This window comes from Tamandua tetradactyla, chromosome 5 (assembly GCF_023851605.1).
Source record: "Tamandua tetradactyla isolate mTamTet1 chromosome 5, mTamTet1.pri, whole genome shotgun sequence".
NCBI lineage: Eukaryota > Metazoa > Chordata > Mammalia > Pilosa > Myrmecophagidae > Tamandua > Tamandua tetradactyla.
The window spans coordinates 68,284,620-68,308,317 of record NC_135331.1 but is presented as its reverse complement, the minus strand read 5'-3'; the positions used below and the strand labels follow the sequence as shown (position 1 = coordinate 68,308,317).

At 38.1% G+C, this 23,698-nt stretch overlaps 1 protein-coding gene across 1 annotated transcript; it reads left to right on the top strand.

Annotated features, from left to right (window-relative positions):
• Nucleotides 1-9,547: 9,547 nt before the first annotated feature.
• RPL22L1 (ribosomal protein L22 like 1) lies at nucleotides 9,548-13,013 on the top strand. The gene is made up of 4 exons (XM_077161021.1): nucleotides 9,548-9,665; nucleotides 11,292-11,381; nucleotides 11,549-11,670; nucleotides 12,754-13,013. The coding sequence occupies exons 1-4, from the start codon at nucleotides 9,636-9,638 to the stop codon at nucleotides 12,896-12,898; spliced, it is 387 nt and encodes a 128-aa protein (XP_077017136.1). The 5' UTR covers nucleotides 9,548-9,635; the 3' UTR covers nucleotides 12,899-13,013.
• Nucleotides 13,014-23,698: the final 10,685 nt, after the last annotated feature.

Below are 23,698 nucleotides of genomic sequence, written 5' to 3'. Positions count from 1 at the left end.
TATTGAGATTTTAATATACTATCTCTTCAGTATAGACACTGAGAAATCTGTTCCTTAAGCTTGTAGCAGTTAGTGTTTTGAAAAAGGTTAACTGAGTGCCAGAAGGAAGGAGAGAAGGAAGGGAGGGAGGAAAGAAGAAAGGAAGGAGGGTGAGAAGGAGAGAGAAAGAGAGAAGAGAAGGAAAGAAAGAAAGAAAGAAAGGAAAAAGAAGAAAAAGAAAAGAAGGCACCTGTTTTGGTTTGCTAAAGTTGACAAAATGCAATATACCAGAAATGGGTTGGCCTTTCAATGGAGATTTATTAACTCATAATTAAAAGTTTTTAGGTTAAGAAAATGTCCAATTCAGGGCATCAACAAGACTATATCTGGACTCTGAAGACAGGCTGCCAGCATCCAGGACACCTTTGTCACATGGGAAAGCACATGACTGGCATCTGCTAGTCCTTCTTTCTCAGGTTTCATTGCTTTTAGCTTCTGGCATCGGTGATTTTCTCTTTCAGCTCTTCTGAGGCTTTTTCTGTGAGCTTCTCTTAATTATTCTCTTAGTTTCTGTATGTGTTTTATTCTCTTATAAAGGACTCCAGCAAGAGGATCCAGACCCACCCTAAATGAGGTGGGTCACATCTCAAGTGAAATAACCTAATCAAAAGGTCCCACCCAGAATAGTTCTACACCAAAAAGAATGGATTAAAAGAACATGGCCTTTTCTGGGGTACAAAACAGCTTCAAACTACTACACCACCTTCCTCAGTCTTTACAGATTGGCCTTCGTGAATTCTTTCCTTCAAAGCTTAGATATCCTAACAATAAATTTAGAGAACATCCCAAGACTAGTATAGGGTCTTCCCCAGTCCTTCCTTCACATGTAACTTGCACTGGGCATGTGCACTTGGCCCTAGAAATTTCCTCATTTACATAGATCCAAATTTCTCTTTTCCCTAGGAAACAATGTTTTCCCTCAGTCCTGAGCACTACACTGTATGTCCCACAGTCAGCAATCCTTTTCCCCAGGTAGCTGAGTTTTGGCTGTTCTCCTACAGTGTTCTATAGGAGAGCTCTGTGAACTTCCTTCACATGCAGGGCATATTCTATGATGGTAAGCCTTTGACAACTGCCTTGGTTTAGTCCTTTAGGCTACCAACAGACAGACTGGTACAAACAAATATGCTTCCAGCATGTGCACAAGAGTTACTCTGCTCCCTCTGGAACAGAACCAGAGATTCACACTGGATGTGTGGGCCAGCTCTGTGCTGATCTCATGAGGAAATAGAGAAGGGGTCATCCAGGGCAACATAAAATCCTCCTATTTTAAGTTGCCCTTTTTTTGTTTTGGTGCATGCCATATTATTACAACTCTTTATTTCCTGGAATACTGAAAAGATGATTCTGTCAGCTGTTGTTTGCTGCTAAAAGATTCTGTGTGGGTATAGAGCCCTGGAGTGGCTTGTACTACTATCTTGATGACAGACACCCTTGCTCTATAGCTCTAAAAGCATTTTGTGGAACTAAACAAGTTACTATTAAATTTCATATGGAAATTGTGATGGTTGGGTCCAGGTATCAACTTGACCAAGTTATGTTGTCCATTGTCTGGTTAGGCAAGTACTGGCCTAAACACTACTGCAAGGATATTTTATGGCTGTTTGATAAACCAGAAGGTTGGTTTATTAAATCGTCAGTCGGTTGATTGCATCTGTGTCTGATTACATCTACTATTGACTAAGGGTGTGTCTTCTACAGATGAGAGAATCCAATTAGTTGGATTTGATCCACTCGATTGAAGACTTTTAAAGGAGAAGAGAGAATATTCACTGTTTCTTCAGTCAGTCAGCCTCAGCTGTGGAGTTCATTGAGACTCTTCATCAGAGTTGCCTATCTCACAGCTGCCCTAAGGATTTTGGGCTCTTGCATCCCCACAACTGTGTGAAACACTTATAATTCTCATATTGCTTTGGTTTATTAATGCTGCTGGAAATGCAATATACCAGAAATGGGTTGTCTTTTATAAATGGAATTTATTAAGTTACAAGTTTACAGCTCTAAGGCCAAAAAATGTCCAAAAAACAAGAGAAAGATACCTTGACTCAAGAAAGGCTGATGTGTCATTTGATGTGTCAAGAAGGTACTGACTGGCATATGATGGTCCTTGTACCCAGTTCCATTGCTTTCAGCTTCTGATGCCAGTGATTTCCTCTGTGGGCCTTTGCTTTTCTGGGACACTAACTCGAGCTTCTGGGTTCTTAGTATCTTATGTGAAGGCATACGGTGGCATCTGCTATGCTGTGCATCTCCAAACATCTGTGTCTAGGTGTCTGCTCTCTTTGTCGGCACTCCAAGCACCTCCAAATGTCTCTGTTACTGTTGGCTCTGAAGCATCTCCAAAATGTTTCCCCTTTTAAAGTACTCCAGTAAACTAATCAAGACCCACCTTGAATGGGCAGAGTCACATCTCCATCTTAATCAAAAGGTCGCACCCACAATTGAATGGGTCAATATCCATGGAAACAATCCAAAGTTTCCACCCCAAGCAATGGGTCTACCCTAACAAGACTGGATTAGGAAGGAAAACATGGCTTTTCTGGGTTACATAACAATTTCATGCCAGCACACATTTTACAGATATCTCCAGTTGGTTCTGTTTCTCTAGAAAACCCTGACTAATACAGCTTGGTACCAGGAGGGGTCCTTGAGAAACAGAATCTTAAAAATGGGTTTTTGCAGTTGCCTTTCTATTCTGATTAGATTCAAAGACTCTAATGACTAATTTCCAATCATTAAGATGGAACTGACAGTCCATGGCATGAGTTGGCAACAGAGATGCACAAAACTTGATTCTGCTAGTTGCACGCTTATATGAGACAAGGCTCTGAGTGAGAGTGTTTCTGACACCTTAACGAGCTTTTGGAGTTAGGTAGCATAATGATGTTGACTGGTTGTTCTTAGGTATGCTTAATGCAGTTACGAGGGAAAGGGATGAGCTGAAACCTTCAAATTTGCAACTTAAATACCATACAAAAGATGTAAAAGTTTTTATGTGTCCCCTGAAAGAAAACATTATTTCCTTTGGTCACAGACTTGAGATTTCTGAAAAACAGACCCAGAGTCTCACTGTGCAAGTAGCAGATTTATAATGTAAATTAAATTCTCAACCTTGTAGGGTGTCTGCTGTTAAAGTAAAAGATTTCACTGGAAAAGAATGGGATCCTGAAACTTGGGATGGGGACATAGGGGTTGATAATGATGGCAGTGGAGACATGGAAACCCTGGATTCTGCTGACTCTTTGCTAGATAGATCTATAAAATCTGTCCTGTGGAAACAGTGACCCAAACTCCAGCCTGCCCTGATGAGACAGCTACCCAACTTCCAGCCTGTCCTGAAGAAAGAGCTTCCAAAACGCCAAGCTGCCTTGAGGAAACAGCTTTCTGGCTTCCAGTCTGGCCTCAGGAGTCTGCCATTCAACCTCTACCTAAAGAGATTAACCTTTCAGTGCCTGCTAAACCTGTAGCTATCTATCCTGGAGCAACAGACCTTACTCCTCTGTCTGGGGTGATTAATTCTGTTTCACTAGATGAAACTGCAATGGAATGGCCTGAAGTAATTGGCTTGAAAGAGACTTCTAATTCTTTTCATGACCCACCCCCACCACCCATCTTTTCTTTAAGACCTATAACTACAGTAAAGTCCCAACAGGTCCTGAAAGGTGAGGCACAGAGTGTGAACCATTAGGAGGTTCACTATAATCCAAAACAACTGCATGAGTTTTCCAAATTATATAGACAGAAATCAGGGGAATATGTGTGGAAATAGATATTAAGGTTGTGGGATAATGGTGGAAGGAATATAAAGTTGGAACAAGCTGAATTTATTGATATGTGTTCATTAAGCAAAAATTCTGCCTCCAAAGTTGTAGCTCAAGGGATTAGAAAGGGCATTAATAGTTTATTTGGGTGGTTAGCTCAAACATGGATCAAAAGGTGGCCAACATTACCTGAGGTCAAAATGCCAGAACTGCCCTGTTATAATATAGATGAGGGGATCAGAGGCTTAGAAAGATTGGAATGTTAGAGTGGATTTATCATGGAGGACCTGCTTGCACACCCATGGAATGTCCAGAAGACACAGCTTTTATCAGGATTTTGAAGAATATATTTGTGAGACTAGCTCTATTGTTCCTGAAGAGTTCTGTAGTTGCCCTTCTCTGTAGGTCATATATTATTGTGGGAGCTGCTGTCATCTGAGCTGGAATCCTTAAAGAGAATGGGGATGATCAGACCCCAAGTTGGAAGAACCCATGAGGTGACAGTTAATTACCTTGGTCAAGGTGGGCATGGCCACCAAAATGGACAGCAGACTCAAAGCAGCAAAATATTCTGTCTCACAAAGACTTATGACTTTGCCTAATCGATTTAGGAGTACCTAGTAGTAAAATAGATGGACAGTCTACTGAATTATTGCTTGAGCTATATAAGCAGAAGAGTTCTATGTCAAGTGGACAGAAGTCTAACTTGAATTACAAAAACAGAGAATCATGGCCCCTGAATCAATTCCCAGACTTAAGACAGTTTACAGACCTAGAGGCCCTTAAATGAGGGGTTAAGGGAAGGATAGTTACCGTTGGGGAAGGACTCTGTTCTATTTCCAAAGATTTACACTGTTAACCTTCCTCCCAGCTTTCCCCAAGGATACTTATGGCCTTTTACCAGGAAAACTGTGCACTGGGGAATGGATAGATCAGACATTTCATAGATTACGAGACACTGGCTCAGAAGTAACACTAATTCCAGGGGACCCAAAACATCACTCTGGTCCACCAGTCAGAATAAGGGCTTATGGAGGTCCGGTGATTGATGGAGTTTTAGCTCAGATCCATCTCACGGTGGGTCCAGTGGGCCCAGTGGGTCCCAGGGCCTATTCTGTGGTTACTTCCCCCATTTCGGAATTGACATACTTAGTAGCTAGTAGAATTCCCACACTGGTTCCCTGACTTGTGGGGTGAAGGCTATTATGGTAAGAAAGGCCAAGTAGAAGCCACTAGAGCTAGCAAAATAGTAAATCAGAAGCAATATTGGATTCCTGTAAGGATTGCAGAGATCGGTGCCACTCTTAAGGACTTGAAGGATGCAGGGGTGGTAATTCTCACCACATTCCCTTTTAACCCTACTATTTGGCCTACAGGAAACAGAGGGTCTTGGAGTATGACAGTGGATTATCATAAACTTAACCAGGTGGGGACTTCTATTTGCAGCTGCTGTTCCACATGTGGTGTGCAAAATCTACATATTCCCTGGCACTGATCTGGAAAATGCTTTTTTTCTCAATAGCTGTCAGAAAGGACCACCAAAAATAGTATGCATTCAGCTGGCAAGGCCAGCAGTATACCTTCCCTGTTCTGCTTCAGGGGTATATCAACTCTCCAGCTCCATGTCATAATCTTGTCCGCAGGGACACTGATGATTTCTCCCTCCCACAAGACATCACACTGCTCCATTATATTCATGATATCATGTTGATAGGACCTAGTGAGCAAGAAGTAGCAACTACTCTAGACTTATCAATAAGGTATTTGCATGTCAGGGGATGGGAGTTGAACTCAACAAAAATACAGGGGCCTTCTACCACAGTGAAACTTCTAGGTGTCCAGTGGTGTGGGGCATGTTGAGATATCCCTTCTAAGGTGAAGGATAAGCTGTTGCATCTGGCCCCTCCTATGATAAAAAAAGAGGCACAATGCCTAGTTGGCCTCTGTATTAGTTTGCTAGCTGCTGGAATGCAATATACCAGAACTGGAATGGCTTTTTAAAAGGGGAATTTAAAAAGTTACAAGTTTAAAGTTCCAAGGAAGTGAAAATGTCCAAATTAAGGCAGCAACAAGAGGTTAACTACACTCAAGAAAGGCCGATGTGTCAGGAATACCCCTATTAGTTGGGTAATCACGTGATTGGCATCTGCTGGTCCCTTGCTCCTGGGCTCTGTGCTTTCAGCCTCTGTTTCTGTGAGGGTTTCTCACTTTGCTTTTCCAGGGCTGGTTTTCATCTCTTGGCTTCCCTTGGCACTCTCAAGATTCTGGTTTGCTTAACATCTCATGGCAATCTGCTGGGCTCCAAGCGTCTCCAAATATCCTTGTCTCTGTTCTCCAAGTGTCCGCATCTATGTCAGCTCTGTTGTGAAGCTTGCTGTCAGATTTGAGGCTCCTGTCATTTCTGGCTCTCTGTCCAAAATGTTTCCTCTTTTAAAAGATTCCAGCAAGCTCATCAAGACCTGCCTGGGATGGTTGGAGTTACATCTCTACCTAATCAAAGGCCACACCCACAATTGGGCACGTCACATCTTCGTGGAGATAATCTAATCAAGTCTCCAACCTATATGGGGATTAAAAGAAATGGCTGCTTTCACAAGATTGAATCAGGATTAAAACATCACTTTACCAGGGTATATAATACTTTCAAACTGGTATTTGGATTTTGGAGACAACATATTTCTCATTTAGGTGTGCTACTCCGGCCCATTTACTGAATGACCAGAAAACCTGCTAGTTTTGAGTGAGGACTGGAAGAAGAGGAGGCTCTGTGACAGGTCCAGGTTGCTGTACAAACTGCTTTGCCACTTGGACCATCCTCTTTTCCCAGTCACTCCTGCCATTGCCTAACGGATTTATGAACAATGCTTAAGCTGTGATTGATGTTGATTACTGGGAAAGGTTTTTGCTAAAGGGAAATTTACAGATTCCTTTTTTAATAAATCAGCTTCGTGCAAATAGGATATGTTTTAAAATAAATAAATTTCAGAGGTTCAGACTTTTTTTCTACTTACAATGTTACCGAGTGATCCTTGTAATATTAATGTATCTGAGGGTCTCAAAAAGAACACTATACAGACTAAGAGTCACTATCTAGTCCTGTAAGAAATCTTGCATGATGCACAGACCACTGAACAGATCCAAAGCTTTGTCAAGATCATCTGGAGGAAAAGCTGATATATGATGCTTTGGTTTGCTAGTGCTGCTGGAATGCAATATACCAGAAATGGATTGGCTTTTATAAGGGGAATTTATTATATTACAGGTTTACAGTTCTAAGGTAATTAAAAATGTCCAAACTAAGGCATCCAGGGAAAGATACCTTGACTCAAGAAAAGGCTGATGATGTTCAGGGTTTCTCTGTCAGCTTGGAAGGTACATGGCAACACCTGCTAGCTTTCTCTCCTGGCTTCTTGTTTCAAATGGCTTCCCCGGAGGTGTTTTCTTTCTGCATCTCCAAGGGTGTTTCTCTGTGTTGGCACTGTTGCTTCTGAATTGTTCCCTCTTAAAGAATTCCAGTAAGTAACCCTACCTGGAATGATTGGAGACTCATCTCTAAGGAAACCACCTAATCAAAAGGTCCTACCCACAACTGGGTGGGTCACATCTCCATGGAAACAACTTAGTCAAAAAGATCCCACCCAACAATACTGAATGAGGATTAAAGAACATGGCTTTTCTGGAGTATCCAACAGTTTCAAACTGGCACATATGATATACTAATGGGACAAGACAGAGAACTCTATTCAGAACCCTGTTGGCTTAAATTGCATAGCAATTTTTTTTCATGGCAAAATAGATTTCCTACTTGCATGGATAAAAGTTTATTAGACTATTCATAAACATTAAAAAAAGTCTATAATCATTTCTGCCCAAAATATTAGCATAAATTGTAAGGTTGTGTCAACCACAAAGTACCATAATACCTTGATTAATATCTCTTCAGTTAGAAAAACAATGAAGGTTATGAGGATTGTTCTTCTCCTCACCATCTGAAGTGGCACTTTTATCATAAATAAATAATATAGTTGCTTATCTTTTTCCAGGTTCTCTAGTCTGTTGCATTGGTCTGTATGTCTAATCCTGAACCAAAACTTCATTGTTACAATTACAGTATCTTTAAAATAAGTGTTAATCTGGTAGAGCAAGTACTCCCACCTTAATCTCCTTCAAGTGTATTTTGGCTATTCTTGATCTACATGCTTCCATATGCATTTTATAATTATTTTGCCAAATTACTCAAAAAAAGAAAGGAAAAAAGAAAGATGGACAGGCAGAAAGAAGGAAGGATGGGAAGAAGAAGAAAGAAAGGAAGGGAAAATGGAGAGAAAGAAAAGAAAAAGACACATATTAATATATAGTTGTAATTGCATTGAATCTATAAATCAATTTGGATATTTTGGTTTGTTAAGGCCGCTGGAATGCAATATACCAGAAATGTGTTGGCTTTTATAAAGATAATTAATGAAATTGCAAGTTTACTGTTCTAAGGCCATAAATCTGTCCAACTAAGACATCTAAAGAAAGACAACTTGCCTCAAGAAAGGCTGATGACACAGTGTTTCTATGTCAGCTGGGAAGTCTGCTAGCTTTCTCTCCTGGCTTCTCATTTCAGAAGGCTTCCCACGGGGGCATTTTCTTTCTGCATGTCTACATGTCTGGCCTCATGTTGGCTCTGAAGTTGGGGCTTTCTTCATGAGATTTGGGCAAAGTTAATTTCAGCTCCAAATCTATATGAGCATGGGTTTGTCATTTCTGCCTACAAAACATTTGTTTACTCTTCCACTAGCTTATCCAAACATTAAAACTATTTATAAAATTATATTTCAGCCACTTTTTTTTAGGTGGCTACATTGGGGGACTGTTTCTTTGTAAATCTAATATACCATATTGTCCTTCTTGTCATGTAGTTCAATTATTGAAATTTTGTAATATATTGGATATATATAATATATTACAATATACAATCTTCTAATATCTGGAAATGCACATTTCTTTCATTGCTCTAAATTGTCTGGCCTCTTTCCAGACACTGACGATTTCACCTGTTTTAGAATCAGTTGTCACCTTAAAAAAAATATATGTGGGGCATATTGATTGGCATTGTGTTACTAATATGTGTATATGTATTTATATATTTAATTTGGGAAGAAATGAGTAGTTTACAGCAGTCTTCCCACCGAATACATTTTTAGTTAATATTTTTCTTAAGATTTTTTTCTAATTGAGAGACCCCTCCATTACACTTTCTAACTAGTTATTTTGAAATTGCTAGTTATTTCGAAACACATGCTGTTTCCATTTTGGCTTTCTGAAACACTGATTTCCCTCAACAGCCATTTAGAAAACAAGGTTCTTAGACAAAATATATGTATAAAATTAATAGCACATCTTCGCAGGATGATAATAATTGCAATGTAAGAGTAGAGATCGCAAAGCAACCTAAGACAGCTTTGCCCGGACTGGAAAGAAGATTCAGTGAAGATTAATGAAGGATGCCTGCTGCATCCTTCGTATGTCAGTACCTGAGAGCGGCCGCAGGGTAACTGCAGAGACCACCAGAGTGCAGCCAGTAGCAGAAAGCTCTGCATCATTTCGGCTCCCACAACTGGCGAGAATAACTAGGAAGCCAGACTGCAACCCGATCCTATCCTCCTCGGCCACGCCCCCTGCCACGCCCCGGCCACGCCCCCGGCCTTCTGGGTTACGGGCCGCCCCGCCCCTCTCCGCGTTCTCTTCTGGGAGGCGTCGCTCTTACGTTCTTCACGCATGAGGCACACGCTTCGCTATAAATAGGAGCCACGCCAGGCTTCCTCCTCCTCCTCCTCCTCCTCTCTGATGACTCGGCAGGTTGTGAAGATGGCGGCGGTGAGTGCCTTCGGTCGTGTTGTTAAAAAATTTTGTATTTGGCGGGTGGGGAAGACTCATTCGAGATAAATGGAGGGCAGAAACGGAGACTGGATTCAAAACGCAAGCAAGCAATCTCAATTGTTCGAGAGGGCATTCGGGAGGCATTTGAGCTGGGCCCGGAATTGGCGTGGAGTGGGCGGTGGTGAGCGCGTGGGGAAAAGAAGGCACCACGGTGCAAGGAATCTGGCCATTTCTTTTCCTCCTTCGCACCGGACAACATCGATGCCATCCTATTTATTTGCACCCAGACTGGGAGATAGTTAATTGGGCCAGAGTGGTGGGTTTGCCAGGTCCAGAGGGAGCGCCGAGGCGCTCGGCCACCAAGATGGCCGCGTTTACAAGTTTCAGAAAACATTGGAACTCCGGGGGAAGTTTTCCTCATTACTTTATGTTACGGTATAATTTCTCAATAAGTAAAGTCCTGACTCTTGGGAAAATATAAAGGTAGCGTGTTTTTTTGTCTTTGATTTATGAGAGAACCAGTAAGATGTTAAAACGAGTCTAGAGGGCCTTTGAAAATTATATGTCGATAATGTACCAAAAGCCGTCATAAGAAAAATGGGTCAAGTCTCGTTCAACGGGGCCGTAAACCTTTGGGGTTATCTGTCCCACCGCACAGGATTAGTTGCATCTGCCAAGTTAACTTCCGCCCCAGCATTTAAATCATTCTGCCCATAAAATGTCAAGTCCAGCGCCCAGTTATCTCTTGCCAAACCCAAGGTTTGGATAACTTTTTTGGCAGAAGTTACCACAAACCATCTGATAGTAATAGTTACCCGTTTGTGTAGATTTCATTTGGAGGTAAGAGTTTGATAAATGTGGCCTTGAACAGACAAAAGAACCAGACCTTGGCTTGACAAAGCTTCCTCCCACCTTCTGGCCTTTGCTCCTGACAGTATAAGGACCTAATTCAGGATAATTAATCCTTATACAAGGCATCCTTAATCAAGGCGTATCCAATATAAGTCCTTAAGACAGGACTTTCAGTAGAGTCCTGTCTTTGGAATGCAGTTGCTAAGTAGTAAAATAACATCTGGCACATAGAGAACAAGTGATGATTTAAAACATAACATCAGTGTATTGGTAAATAATTAAAACAAACAAAACTTTTCATGACAACATGAGCAAATGGGCTTCAGGATGGAATTTGTGTGGCCTGGAGTGAGTGGTTATGGTAGTAGTGATAGAAAAATTCTACTTATTAAAAACTTTTGTAGGAAGTGAATTAATCTGTCAATATGCCCCTTTGTTATAATCTTTAACAATTGCACAAACAGGATTTTCATGTATCAAGCCTTCTTGAGTTTTGCATTTGTGAGACAGGAAATTTTAAAGCAATTTTTTAGAGCTTTGCAACATTCCTATATAAAACTCTACACTATGTATATATATATATTTTTGAAATTATTTTATTGTATGGTATAACATATACAAAGCAAAAAAGCAATGGTTTCCAAAGGACTCTAAAACAAGTAGGTAGCCCATGATAAACTCTGGGATCTGTCCTGTACCTGCCCTACCTTGTACATTATTTCAGTCTGTTCCATGAATAAATTTTTTATGGCATCATAATTTCTGTGGCAGAAAGACAAGAAGCCTAAGAAGTCAACCTGGAAGTTTAGCTTGGATCTTACTCATCCAGTAGAAGATGGAATTTTTGATTCTGGAAATTTTGTAAGTATTACCCTACTATGCTAGTTTTGTAATTGTAATAGGGCTCTTGAAAATGATTTAAGTGTACAATATTTGATTTTAATCTAAGCTCTGTTCCTAGGGTACCTTCCCTAGTGAATATCTAGGGTTTTCTTCCCTAGTTTTTGCGTTTTTCTCTTTTAAAATAGGAGCAGTTTCTACGTGAGAAAGTTAAAGTCAATGGGAAAACTGGAAATCTGGGAAATGTTGTTCACATTGAACGTTGCAAGAATAAAATCACTGTTGTTTCTGAGAAACAGTTCTCTAAAAGGTTGGTACTTGTTTTACATAATTTAGTGAATTATGGTGATGAAAATATTTTGCCAGAATAAGTGTGTTGAGGTATCAGGGTGCTTTGAAGTTAAGCTTATCTGAATGGGAAGTGTATTTAGTAACTGAATGTGATCTGCTTAAGCTTGGTTGTCAGCAAGTGTAATTTATTGGTGGAATATAGGCAAGTCATGTGTGTCTTCCTGCCCAGTGAGTTATAGGCCCTGTAATCCAACTTTTATACAATGTTGGACATTGTAATTTAGTACTAGAATATATTGACAGAAACATGTCTCATATTCCTCATGGGAGATACGTTTCTATTCACTAATCAGACATTATAGTTTTTATATTTAGTAGAGACAATCAGTTAAAATCAGGGTTTTTTTTCTGTTGAAATTTACTTTTACTTGGCAGCACTGGTAGGACTGGGTCACTCAGCGGTGAACCCAGCAGACACAGTACCCACCAAGGAGCTTGAATTCTAGTGGAGAAGTAAAATGGAATGTAAAGTACTGAAAAGGGCTGGGTAAGGATTTAGAGGGGGTTGCAATATCAAGAAGGCCAGTGTGTGCATGGTGTATAGAGCATTTTCTGAAGAATGATAGATGAGGTCAGGTAGGTAGCTCAGGCAAATCTTGAAAGCCAGAGGAGGGAGGGGCTCTGGATTTTATATGTGATGGGAATCCATTGCTCTTTGTGGCTGGGAAAGAGTGGGAAGGTGGATTCATTAAAAATTAGGTTCTTGATGCGATGGTTCAGATGAGAGATAGTGATAGCTTTGACTGAGGTGATAGCAGTGCATTATATTAGCTATGAGGTCATCGCTAAAGAGATGAATAGATGTATTGGAGGTAGAGATGGGAGAACACTGGGGTTTGCAGAGAAGCTAAAACTTGAGGATAGAATTTGCCAATGAAATAAGGCATTGTAAGGGATCAGCAATAACAAAGGACAGGGAGACTTGAATGCTGTGAGATTGCTTTAGAGTTTAAATGGAAGAGAATGGCTGGAGTGATGAAATTAGACTGAAAAGTTTTATAAGGACTGAAACATTTTAATTCTTCATGTTTTTATTTTGAAGATATTTGAAATACCTTACTAAGAAATACCTTAAAAAGAACAATCTTCGTGATTGGCTTCGTGTGGTTGCATTTGACAAGGAGAGTTATGAACTTCGTTACTTCCAGATTAGTCAAGATGAAGATGAATCTGAGGCTGAAGACTAGTGAAGTCCCATCTCAGGGTTTTGCTTAATAAAACATGCATTGCATAAGATGTAGAAACATCTAGAAATGTACATAATTTATTGGTGAATAAAAGCATTGCAGTCTTCAACACTTACATCGTAGGTATTTTATTGAGAGATATGCTATTTACATGATGCTGGCTTTCCTTTGATAATTTCTGTAAGCAATATTTAAATAAAATAAAATCTAGAAAATTCCCCACAGTTTCATTTTTGTGCAGTTTAAAAATGTGCCTAGAACAATTTATTGCACATAGGTTCTTTTAGTTATTGAATCGCTCCTGCCCTCTGAAGATGCTGCCTGTTTTCTAATTAACAAAAGGCTTCCAAACTGATGTTCATTGGCTAATTATTAATTGAACTAATGTGTAATTGCCCATTAGAAATCTTAAGATTCTTTGTAGGGGACCCTCATTTGGTTTGGACAGGTGTAGGACTATCTTAGGAGTAATTATAGTCCCCCATGGTGATACTTTATTGAGACAACAATTATTTTTCCATACATATTTAGCATAGCACCCTTTTTGAAAATAGAGTTCTGAGTCTACAGCCCTGTCCCTTGAAGGGTAGATTTTATTTTTTCCAAACAGCTGAAAGTTATTTAGAGCCAAGAATGTGTAGGTACATGATCCATTTAAGTAATGGTATTTCTGGGTTTAAAAAAAAAAATAGAGCTTTTTACATATGAGTGGTTTCCTTGCTGCTTACACAATGGTTCTGAAGGCTGCATCATTTTTTGGACAAATATAACCACTTTAATTGTGAGGAAGAAAAGTCTTCACTTCTTAGTTGTACTTCAGTGAGCTCTGGGTTTTCTGGCATTTAAAAATATTTAGATTCTAATTCAATTTCAAAATAGTGGCTAATCCTCATAAATAAAAGTAAAAAAAAAGATTCTTTGTAGGCACCTAAAACTCAAAATATTCACATCATTAAATTTGCTTCTGTTGTCTGAATGGTTATAATTTGTTCAGCCAGTTGGATTCTTGGCTCTCATTTTGGTTTCTTCCCTTAACTCCCCTCATAGAACACTAAAAATGTCACCTGTTAATTGGATGGATCTCTTCTGAACCCCACAAATAAGTGGTCTTTTAAAGCTTTTCAGATAGAATGGTTTGGCAAAATCCAGGTTGCAGGAGTTGAAATAATTGCCGAGTTAGGTCACAGTGGAAGAAGGCAAGAGTAGGGGTAAAGCAGGAGTTAAAGGTAGGTCATGCTGAGTTTGAGGTGCCTTTGAAATATCCAGAGGCTGTCAAGCCAACCAGGAAGTTAAAAGTCTAGGACATGGGAAGGGTACTTTTCTAGTTGAAGTTATCTTTGTAGGTCCTTGGCACATTGGTGGTAATAAGCAGCAGGTATGAGTGAAATTACCTATGAGGGGGAGTATAGAGTGAGGATCAAGTTAACCCAATGTTTTTTATTCCTGTATTCTTTCAGAAACGTTTAAAGTTCTTCAAAGTTAATTTAACTTTTGGTATTTATTGTGTTCTAATGGCTGGGTACAGTGTCAAACAAATAGGACACTGCCTTTAAGGAGTTGGCAGACTATTCAACGAGACAGGTAAATTCACTTAATTTATCAAAGCCTACTATGTAGGCGTTATTTGGGATACTGCAGTAAGAAAAATAGAAAACCCTATAGTCATGAAGCCTTCCTTCCAGTGGAGGAAGATGGACAATAAAGTAAGTTAAATACATGGTAATAAATGCAATGAAGAAAAATCAAGGGCCAAAAGAAGGCAACGTTGAGAAGAAGGAGTGAACAGAGTGTCCAGGAAAATCTCTACTGAGACAGGCTTATTTGAGTAAAGACCTAAGGAAATACTGGGACCAAGCAAACATCTGAAGCAGAGTCATTCCTGGCTTAGAGAAGAGCAAGTTCAAAGGCCCTGAGATACAGTGTGCCTTGTATATTCAAGGAACAACAAGGAGGCCTATGATCAGAGCCAAGTGAATGGAGGAGAGTAGAAGGTGAAGTTAGGTAAAGGCTGTGGGGGTGGTGTGTCTAAGAGGGTTGTGTTATTGATAACACCAATACTTAGCACCTTAAAACCACAAATATCTCAGTTTGTGCACCTGGTGATTTAGCTGGGTGGTTTTGGTTCATGGTCTCAAGGTTGCAGTCAATTATATTAAAACTTAGGGCTTTAGTGCTTTATCAAAGTAAATGAAATATTTCTGTCATGGGAACCAAAATTGATTGTTTAGAATAAAATAAATACTCTTGGGAGAATGAACTCCCAACGAAAATAACAGTAAATAAAGCAAAGTACTTTAAGTTTAAAATATAATAAAAATTAAATAATTTTACAGTATGGCATTGGCATGCATAGGAACATGATTAATGGTAAAGAAAATGCAGAAATAGATTTTTTAAAGAGTGTAATATACTAGGAAAGGAGGAATTAAGTCAAAATTTATTACATGAAAATATTCTCAGTAATTGGGGTCAGTGACACAATTATATGGGATAAAATGGCTGCCTCATATATGAAATTGAATTAATGGATTGAGTTTAAAAGCTGTGGGCCTGGGTTACAGTCATGCACGAATCATTCAGAAGAAGCCTGAATCATGCAAGAATCACACCAAGGAAAATGAAGCCAAGCAGAGACAATAGAGGAGAAAACCCCAATTTAATCTGGACCCTTGGATCTAGGCTTCCTTGAGATCCACATTTTGGATTTCCCTGGTACACAAACCAGTACACCCCCCTTTCACTAAAATTGACACTGACAGAATTTTCACTTTACTTGCTTTCCACTCTCATTAGACTGAATTCCTTGAGGCTAAAAGCCAGGTCAAATTTATTTCTGTATATATTTTGGGGTAAACAAACCCATACAACTACAAACAAGCCAGATAATTACAGTAACATCATTATTTTTTATTCATAAATGGAAAAGGCAACCAAAGATCACCCCAAATAAAACCAACAGCATCAAAGAAAAAGATTGCGATGAGTAAAAACCAACCCAGAAACAGAAAATGCAGGGACCAGAAAAACAATTTCCTTAAATCTGAGGGAAGCTTGGATCTTTGACTTGAAAGAGCAGACTAGGCCAGGCATTATGAGGAAAAAGCTCCCACCTAGATACCCGAAAAAATGTAAGAACTCTGAAAGTAATATCTAAAATCTTCCAGAAGGAAGAAAAAAGAAAAACAGTTGAGCTACATATTTGAATTGAACCTAATCAGAACACACTGAGCTAGCAGGAGCATCTGGGTTTTTGTCTTAAATTATGCTCCTCATCAGCTGGGAGAGCCTTCTCTTCTGAGGCTTCGTGTGTCCTCTGTAAAGGAGGATGTTGTACCAGATGATATCTAGCATCTTTTTCAGCTCTTACCTGTGAATTCTTGTTAAAAACCCTGAAGCTGATTTTCCCCTTGACGCTTACATGATGAAACTCACCAGGACATTCCACTGCATAACTCTGCAACACACACAGCTGAGTTGTTACTGCCGCTTTAAATGAACATGAGGGTTTTACTTTCTGAACAAATGCTGACTCATCAATTCAGTCTTATTTCTTGAGAACAGGAATGATGTTTTCAACTACAATGTCCTGTAAATAGAATACACACAATAAATGTCTGCTGGTTAATCAACCTGAAAAATATCGAGTATTTAAGGTATCATACAAAGATCATAAGATTGAGATCATACAGATCTTTTACTCCAGTGTTTATCAGAGTTGTAAAAGAAAACTTGTTCCCTGTGAACATAATAGGAATACAATAAAATTGACAACAAAAACATGAGAAATGCTGGATTGGGCAAAATTAATGAACATTTTCTCATTTTGCAACTTTTTAGTCAATAAACACCATGAGCATTCAATCAGCCATAAGTGTCTGTAATATGAGAATTTCTGCAGGATAAATGGCCCAATAAAAAATAGCATTTAAAATAGGGGATAGAGGGGGTGCAAGGGTAGTTTAGTGGTACAGATTTCCCCTGCCATGCAGGAGACCTGGGTGCGATTCCCACCTTGTACAATTCCTAAAAAAAAAGGTGGCGGTGGGGAGAATGGGACTGTTACAGAACAAAAGGAATTTAAGAGAAAAATCAATAAAATAACAGTATGTGTATTTTTGGAACATGAGTCAAACAAACCAAATGCAAATAGACATTTTTGAGATAAAGAAAATTGAACATGGACTAGGTATTACAAAATTTAAGCATTAAATATTGAACATTTTAATTACTGTTAATTTTATTGAATGTGATAATGGCATTATGATTATTTTTGTCTGGTTAGAGATATATACTGCAGTATCTAAGATAAAATGTCTTTAATTTTCTTTTGAATGTATGCAGCTGTGTCAGCTTAGCCAGGCTATGGTGACCAATTGTTTGGTCAAGCAAGCACTGGCCTGATTGTTCTGTGAGGATATTTCATGGACATAAATCATCCATAAATTGATTGCCTGTATAGCTGATTACATCTACAGTCGACTGAAGAGATTGCCTTCAACAATGAGCGAACTCTCATTCAAGCATTTGAAGGCTAAAAAGGAGAAGTGATGATTTCAGCAGTCAGAAGAGAGAATTTCCATCTCTACTTCCAGCTGGGTTCAGGAGAGTTCATTGAAAAAGTTCATCTGAGTTCCCAGCTTGTGGCCTGTGCTGCAGAGAATGGCCTTGCCCATTCCCACAGTTCCTTGAGACAATTTTTATAAAAATTTCATAATATTTACATTATATATATAAATATGTGTATGTGCATTTTGTCATTTCAGTTTCCCTATTAATAATGCATTGGTAATGCTCTTTGATTTGTATGTTTGTTACATGGGCAGGTTAACTTTGTAAAATTGTTGTCCTATGATTTGTGTACTTTCTGTAAGTTCTACTTTGAAAGTTTTTCAAATTATATTTGATATAATACATGAAGCTAAAAAAATCAGTTTATATTGTAAACAAAGTATACAGTGAAAAGTCCTTTTTCCTCTAACTGACCCCTCCTTCCCCATTCTTTCTCTCAAAGACAATGACTGTTACAAGTATTTATCATATACATATACATGATTTGTAAGCCTGTCTTGGAATAATTCCAATCAGCATATATATATATATATATTTTTTTTTTTCCTTCTAATTCTTAACAACTCCATTTTACTATTTTACTTTATTTAGTCACTTACTGCTGGGATGTGGGCTCTTTCCAGTTTTATTGACTCCACACAGTGCTTCAGTGACTGCCCTTCCCTACTGGTCTTTATTACTCATGGGCCTTTTAAATAGTCATTGCCAAATTGTCTTCTAGGATGTTTTTGTACTGATTTACCCTCATTTCCACAGAATATATGTATGCAGGTGCTCAAAAAATTTGCAGTATATTGAAGCATATATAATACTGCCCTCAAGAGGGAGAGCTTTTCAAAATAAATTGACCATTGGTGATTAACAGACATAAAGTATTTTAAACAAGAATGGCTTATTTTCTTACAAAATTGGCACAGAGAAATGTTAACTGAAGTGCTTCCAAAATGAAAGGTTTTCCCTTTCATTTGACGTAGTGTGATACATAAATATACAAAATTGGAAAAGTAACATCTGTTAGAAATCTGATTTTCCTTGTTTAAGAAGGTAGCTAATAAAATTAAAACCATGGAAGGAATGGATGTTTTATTTATTTTTTCTTTTTTTTTAATTTTTAAAATTAAAAATATACGTAACAAACACAAACATTCTTAACTTATGATCATTCCATTCTACATAAATAATCAGTAATTCACAATATCATCACATAGTTGCATATTCATCATCATGGTCATTTCTTAGGACATTTGCATCAATTCAGAAAAAGAAATAAAAACACAACAGGAAAAAATCCATACATACCATACCCCTTACTCCTCCCTTTCATTGATCACTAGCATTTCAATCTACTAAATTTATTTTAACATTTGTTCCCCATATTATTTATTTTTATGCTATATATTTTACTTGTCTGTTGATAAGGTAGATAAAAGGAGCATCAGACACAAGGTTTTCACAGTCACACAATCACATTGTGAAAGCTATCTCATACAATCATCTTCAAGAAACATGGCTACTGGAACACAGCTCCACATTTTCAGGCTGTTCCCTCCAGCCTCTCCATGACATCTTGACTAACAAAGTGATATCTATTTAATGTGTAAGAATAACCTCCAGCTAACCTCTCGACTCTGGAATCTCTCAGCCATTGAGATATTGTTTTGTCTCATTTCACTCTTCCCCCTTTTGGTTGAGAAGGTTTTACTCAATCCCTTGATGCTGAGTCTCAGCTCATTCTAGGATTTCTGTCCCATATTGCCAGGAAGGTCCACACTCCTGGGAGTCATGTCCCATGTATAGAAGGGGAGGGCAGTGAGTTTGCTTGTTGTGTTGGCTGAGAGAGGCCACATGAACAACAAAAGAGGTTCTCTTGGGGGGTGACTCTTAGGCATAATTTTAAGTAGGCTTAGCCTATCCTTTGCAGGGTTAAGTTTCATATGAACAACCCCCAAAATTGGGGGCTCAGCCTATTGCTTTGGTTATACCCACTGCTTGTGAGAATATCAAGAATTCTCCACTTGCAGAAGTTGAATTTTCCCCCTTTCTTGCCTTTTCCCCAAGGGGACTTTGCAAATACTTTTTTATTCACTGTTCAAATCCTTTTGGGATTTATCAAGGCATCACTCTGGACAAACCTACAAAATCTCATACTCTACTTAAGGTTCCATGTACTTAAGGTGTGCAATTAAGCTGTTCACATTAAGTTAAATTAGGAAATGCACTAGTCAAAATATAAATTTTGTACCAAATATTTTTGGCTTTAGTCTCACGCATGTTAAAGTTTTAAAATATTAATTACAATCTATTTTCAACACCCTGCATTATTGATGTTCCTTTGTTCTTCCTCATACAAAACATTTTAAAATTTATACATTTAGTAATTATCATTATACATTCTAGGCATTCCTAGATTATACCATTTCAGTCTTCTTTATCATACATCTTTGCTTCTGATTTCATTTGGGCCCACAGGCCTCCTCCCACTATCATTCTCACATTCAGCTTCATTCAGTGTTCTAACATTATTGTATTACAGTTAGGTAGTGTTGTGCTCTCCATGTCTGAATTTTTGCAATCAGTCCTGTTGCACAATCTGTATTCCTTCAGTTCCAATTACCCAATATCTACCCTATTTCTATCTCCTGATGATCTCTGTTGTTAACAGAAATTATCCAAGTTCATTCATTAATGTTAGTTCATATCAGTGGAACCATATAGTATTTGTCTTTTTGTTTCTGAGTAATCTCACTCAGCATAATGTCCTAAGGTCCATCCATGCTGTTACATACTTCATCTTTATTTTGTCTTACAACTGCATAATATTCCATCGTATGTATATACCACAGTTTGTTTAGCTTTGTCTGTTGATAGACATTTGGGCTGTTTCTGTCTCTTGGCAATTGTAAATAATGCTGCTATAAACATTGGCATGCAAATGCCTGTTTGTGTCCTTGCCCTCATGTCCTCTGAGTAGATACCTAGCAATGGTATTTCCAGGTAATATGGCAATTCTATATTTAACTTCTTGAGGAACCGCCAAACTGCCTTCCACAGTGGTTGTACCGTTTTACATTCCCACCAACAGTGGATAAGTGTGCCACTTTCTCCACATCCTTTCCAACACTTGTCATTTTTTGTTTTATTGATAATGGCATTCTGGTGGGTGTGAGATGATATCACATTGTGGTTTTGATTTGCAATTTCCTAATAGTCAGGGAAGTTGAGCATCTTTTCAGGTGCCTTTTGGCCATTTGTATTTCTTCTTCTGAGAAGTGTCTGTTCAAGTCTTTTGCCCATTTTGTAATTGGGTTGTCTGTCTTTTTTTATTGTTGAGTTGAACAATCTCTTTATATATTCTGGATATTAGACCTTTGTCTGATATATTGTTTCCAAATATTTTCTCCCATTGTGTAGACTGTCTTTTTACTTTCTTGACGAAGTTCTTTGATGCCCAAACGTGTTTAATTCTGAGGAGTTCCCATTTATTTATTTATTTATTGAATGCTCATGCTTTGGGTGTAAAGTCTAGGAAACTGCCTCCTATTATAAGATTTATAAGGTGTTTCCCTACATTTTCTTCTAACAGTTTTATGGTCTTAGATTTAATGGTAAGGTTTTTGATCCATTTTGAGTTAATTTTTATATAGGGTGTGAGATATGGATCCTCTTTCATTCTTTTGCATATGGATATCCAGTTCTCTAGGCACCATTTATTGAAGAGACTGTTCTGTCCCAGGTGAGTTTGCTTGACTGCCTTATCAAAGATCAATTGTCCATAGATGAGAGGGTCCATATCTGAACACTATTCTATTCCATTGGTCAGTATATTTATATCTTTATGCCAGTACCATCCTTTTTTGACCACTGTAGCTTCATAATATGCGTTAAAGTCAAGTAGCATGAGACCTCAGACTTCATTTTTCTTTCCTAGGATACTTTTAGCTATTTGGGGCACTCTGCCCTTCCAGATAAATTTGGTTATTGTTTTTCTACTTCTGAAAAGTAAGTTTTTGGGATTTTAATTGGTATTGCATTGAATCTGCAAATAATTTTAGGTAAAATTGACATCTTAACTATATTTAGTCTTCCAATCCATGAACACGGTATGCCCTTCCATCTATTTAGGTCTTCTGTGATTTCTCTTAACAGTTTCTTGTAGTTTTCTTTGTATAGGTCTTTTGTCTCTTTAGTTAAATTTATTCCTAAATATTTTATTCTTTTGGTTGCAATTGTAAATGGAATTTTTTTCTTGATTTCCCCCTCAGAGTGTTGATCTTGTAACCTGCCACTTTGCTGTACTCATTTATTAGCTCTAGTAGTTTTGCTGTGGATTTTTTGGGTTTTTGACATATAGTATATCATATCATCTGCAAACAGTGAGAGTTTTATGTCTTCCTTTCCAATATGCCTCGTATTTCTTTTTCTTGTCTAATTGCTCTGACTAGAACTTCCAACACAATGTTGAGTAACAGTGGTTGTAGTGGACATCCTTGTCTTGTTCCTGATCTTAGAGGGAAAGTTTTCAGTTTTTCCCTATTGAAGATGATGCTAGCTGTAGGTCTTTCATATATTCCCTTTATCATGTTGAGGAAGTTCCCTTTGATTCCTATCCTTTGAAGTGCTTTCAACAAGAAAGAATGTTGAATTTCGTCAAATGCCTTTTCTGCATCAATCGAGATGATCATGTGATTTTTCTGCCTTGATTTGTTGATATGGTATATTATATTAATTGATTTTCTTATGTTGAACCATCCTTGCATACCTGGCATGAATCCTACTTGGCCATGGTGTATAATTCTTTTAATGTGCTGTTGAATTCGATTTGCTAGAATTTTGTTGAGGATTTTTGCATCTATATTCATTAGAGAGACTGGTCTGTAGTTTTCTTTTTGTGTGTAATATCTTTGGCTTTGGTATGAGGGTGATGTTGGCTTCGTAGAAGGAGTTAGGTAGCTTCCCCTCTTCAATTTTTCTGAAGAATTTGAGCAGGATTGGTACTAATTCTTTCTTGAATGTTTGGTAGAATTCACATGTGAAGCCATTTGGTCCTGGACTTTTCTTTTTTGGGAGCTTCTTAGTGATTCAATTTCTTTACTTGTGATTGGTTTGTTGAGGTCATCTATTTCTTCTCGAGTCAAAGTTGGTTGTTCATGCTTTCTAGGAAGTTGTCCATTTCATCTACATTGTTGAGTTTGTTAGCATAAAGTTGTTCATAGTATCCCGTCATATTTCCGTGGGGTCAGTGGTTATGTCTCCTCTTCCATTTCTGATCTTATTTATTTGCATCCTCTCTCTTCTTCTTTTTGTCAGCCTCACTAAGGGTCCATCAATCTTACTGATTTTCTCATAGAACCAATTTCTGGTTTTGATTTTCTCAGTTGTTTTCATGTTCTCAAGTTCATTTATTTCTGCTCTAATCTTCATTTTTTCCTTTCCTTTTGTTTGCTTTGGGGTTAGTTTGCTGTTCTTTCTCTAGTTCTTCCAAGTGAACAGGTAATTCCTCGATTTTTGCCCTTTCTTCTTTTTTGATATAGGCATTTAGGGCAATAAATTTCCTCTTAGCACTGCCTTTGCTGCATCCCATAAAATTTGATATGCTGTGTTTTCATTTTCATTTGCCTCGAGATATTTACTGATTTCCCTTGTAATTTCTTCCTTGACCCACTGGTTGCTTAAGAGTGTGTTGTTGAGCCTCCACATATTTGTGAATTTTCTGGCACTCTGCCTATTATTGATTTTCAACTTCATTCCTTTATGATCTGAGAAAGTGTTTTGTATGATTGCAATCTTTTAAAATTTGTTGAGACTTGCTTTGTGACTCAGCATATGGTCTGTCCTTGAGAATGATCCATGAGCACTGGAGAAAAAGGTATATCCTGCTGTTATGGGGTATAATGTTCTATAAATGTCTGTTAAGTCTAGCTCATTTATTGTATTATTCAAATTCTATGGTTCTTTATTGATCCTCTGTCTAGATGTTCTGTCCATTGATGAGAGTGTGGAATTGAAGTTTCCAACTATTATGGTAGATGTGTCTATTTCTCTTTGCAGTGTTTTCAGTGTTTGCCTCATGTATTTTGGAGCATTCTGGCTCAGTGCATAAATATTTATGATTGTTATGTCTTCTTGTTGAATTGTTCCTTTTATTAATACATAGCATCCTTCTTTGTCTCTTTTAATTCCTTTACATTTGAAGTCTAATTTGTTGGATATTATTGCTTGCTCTTTTCTGAT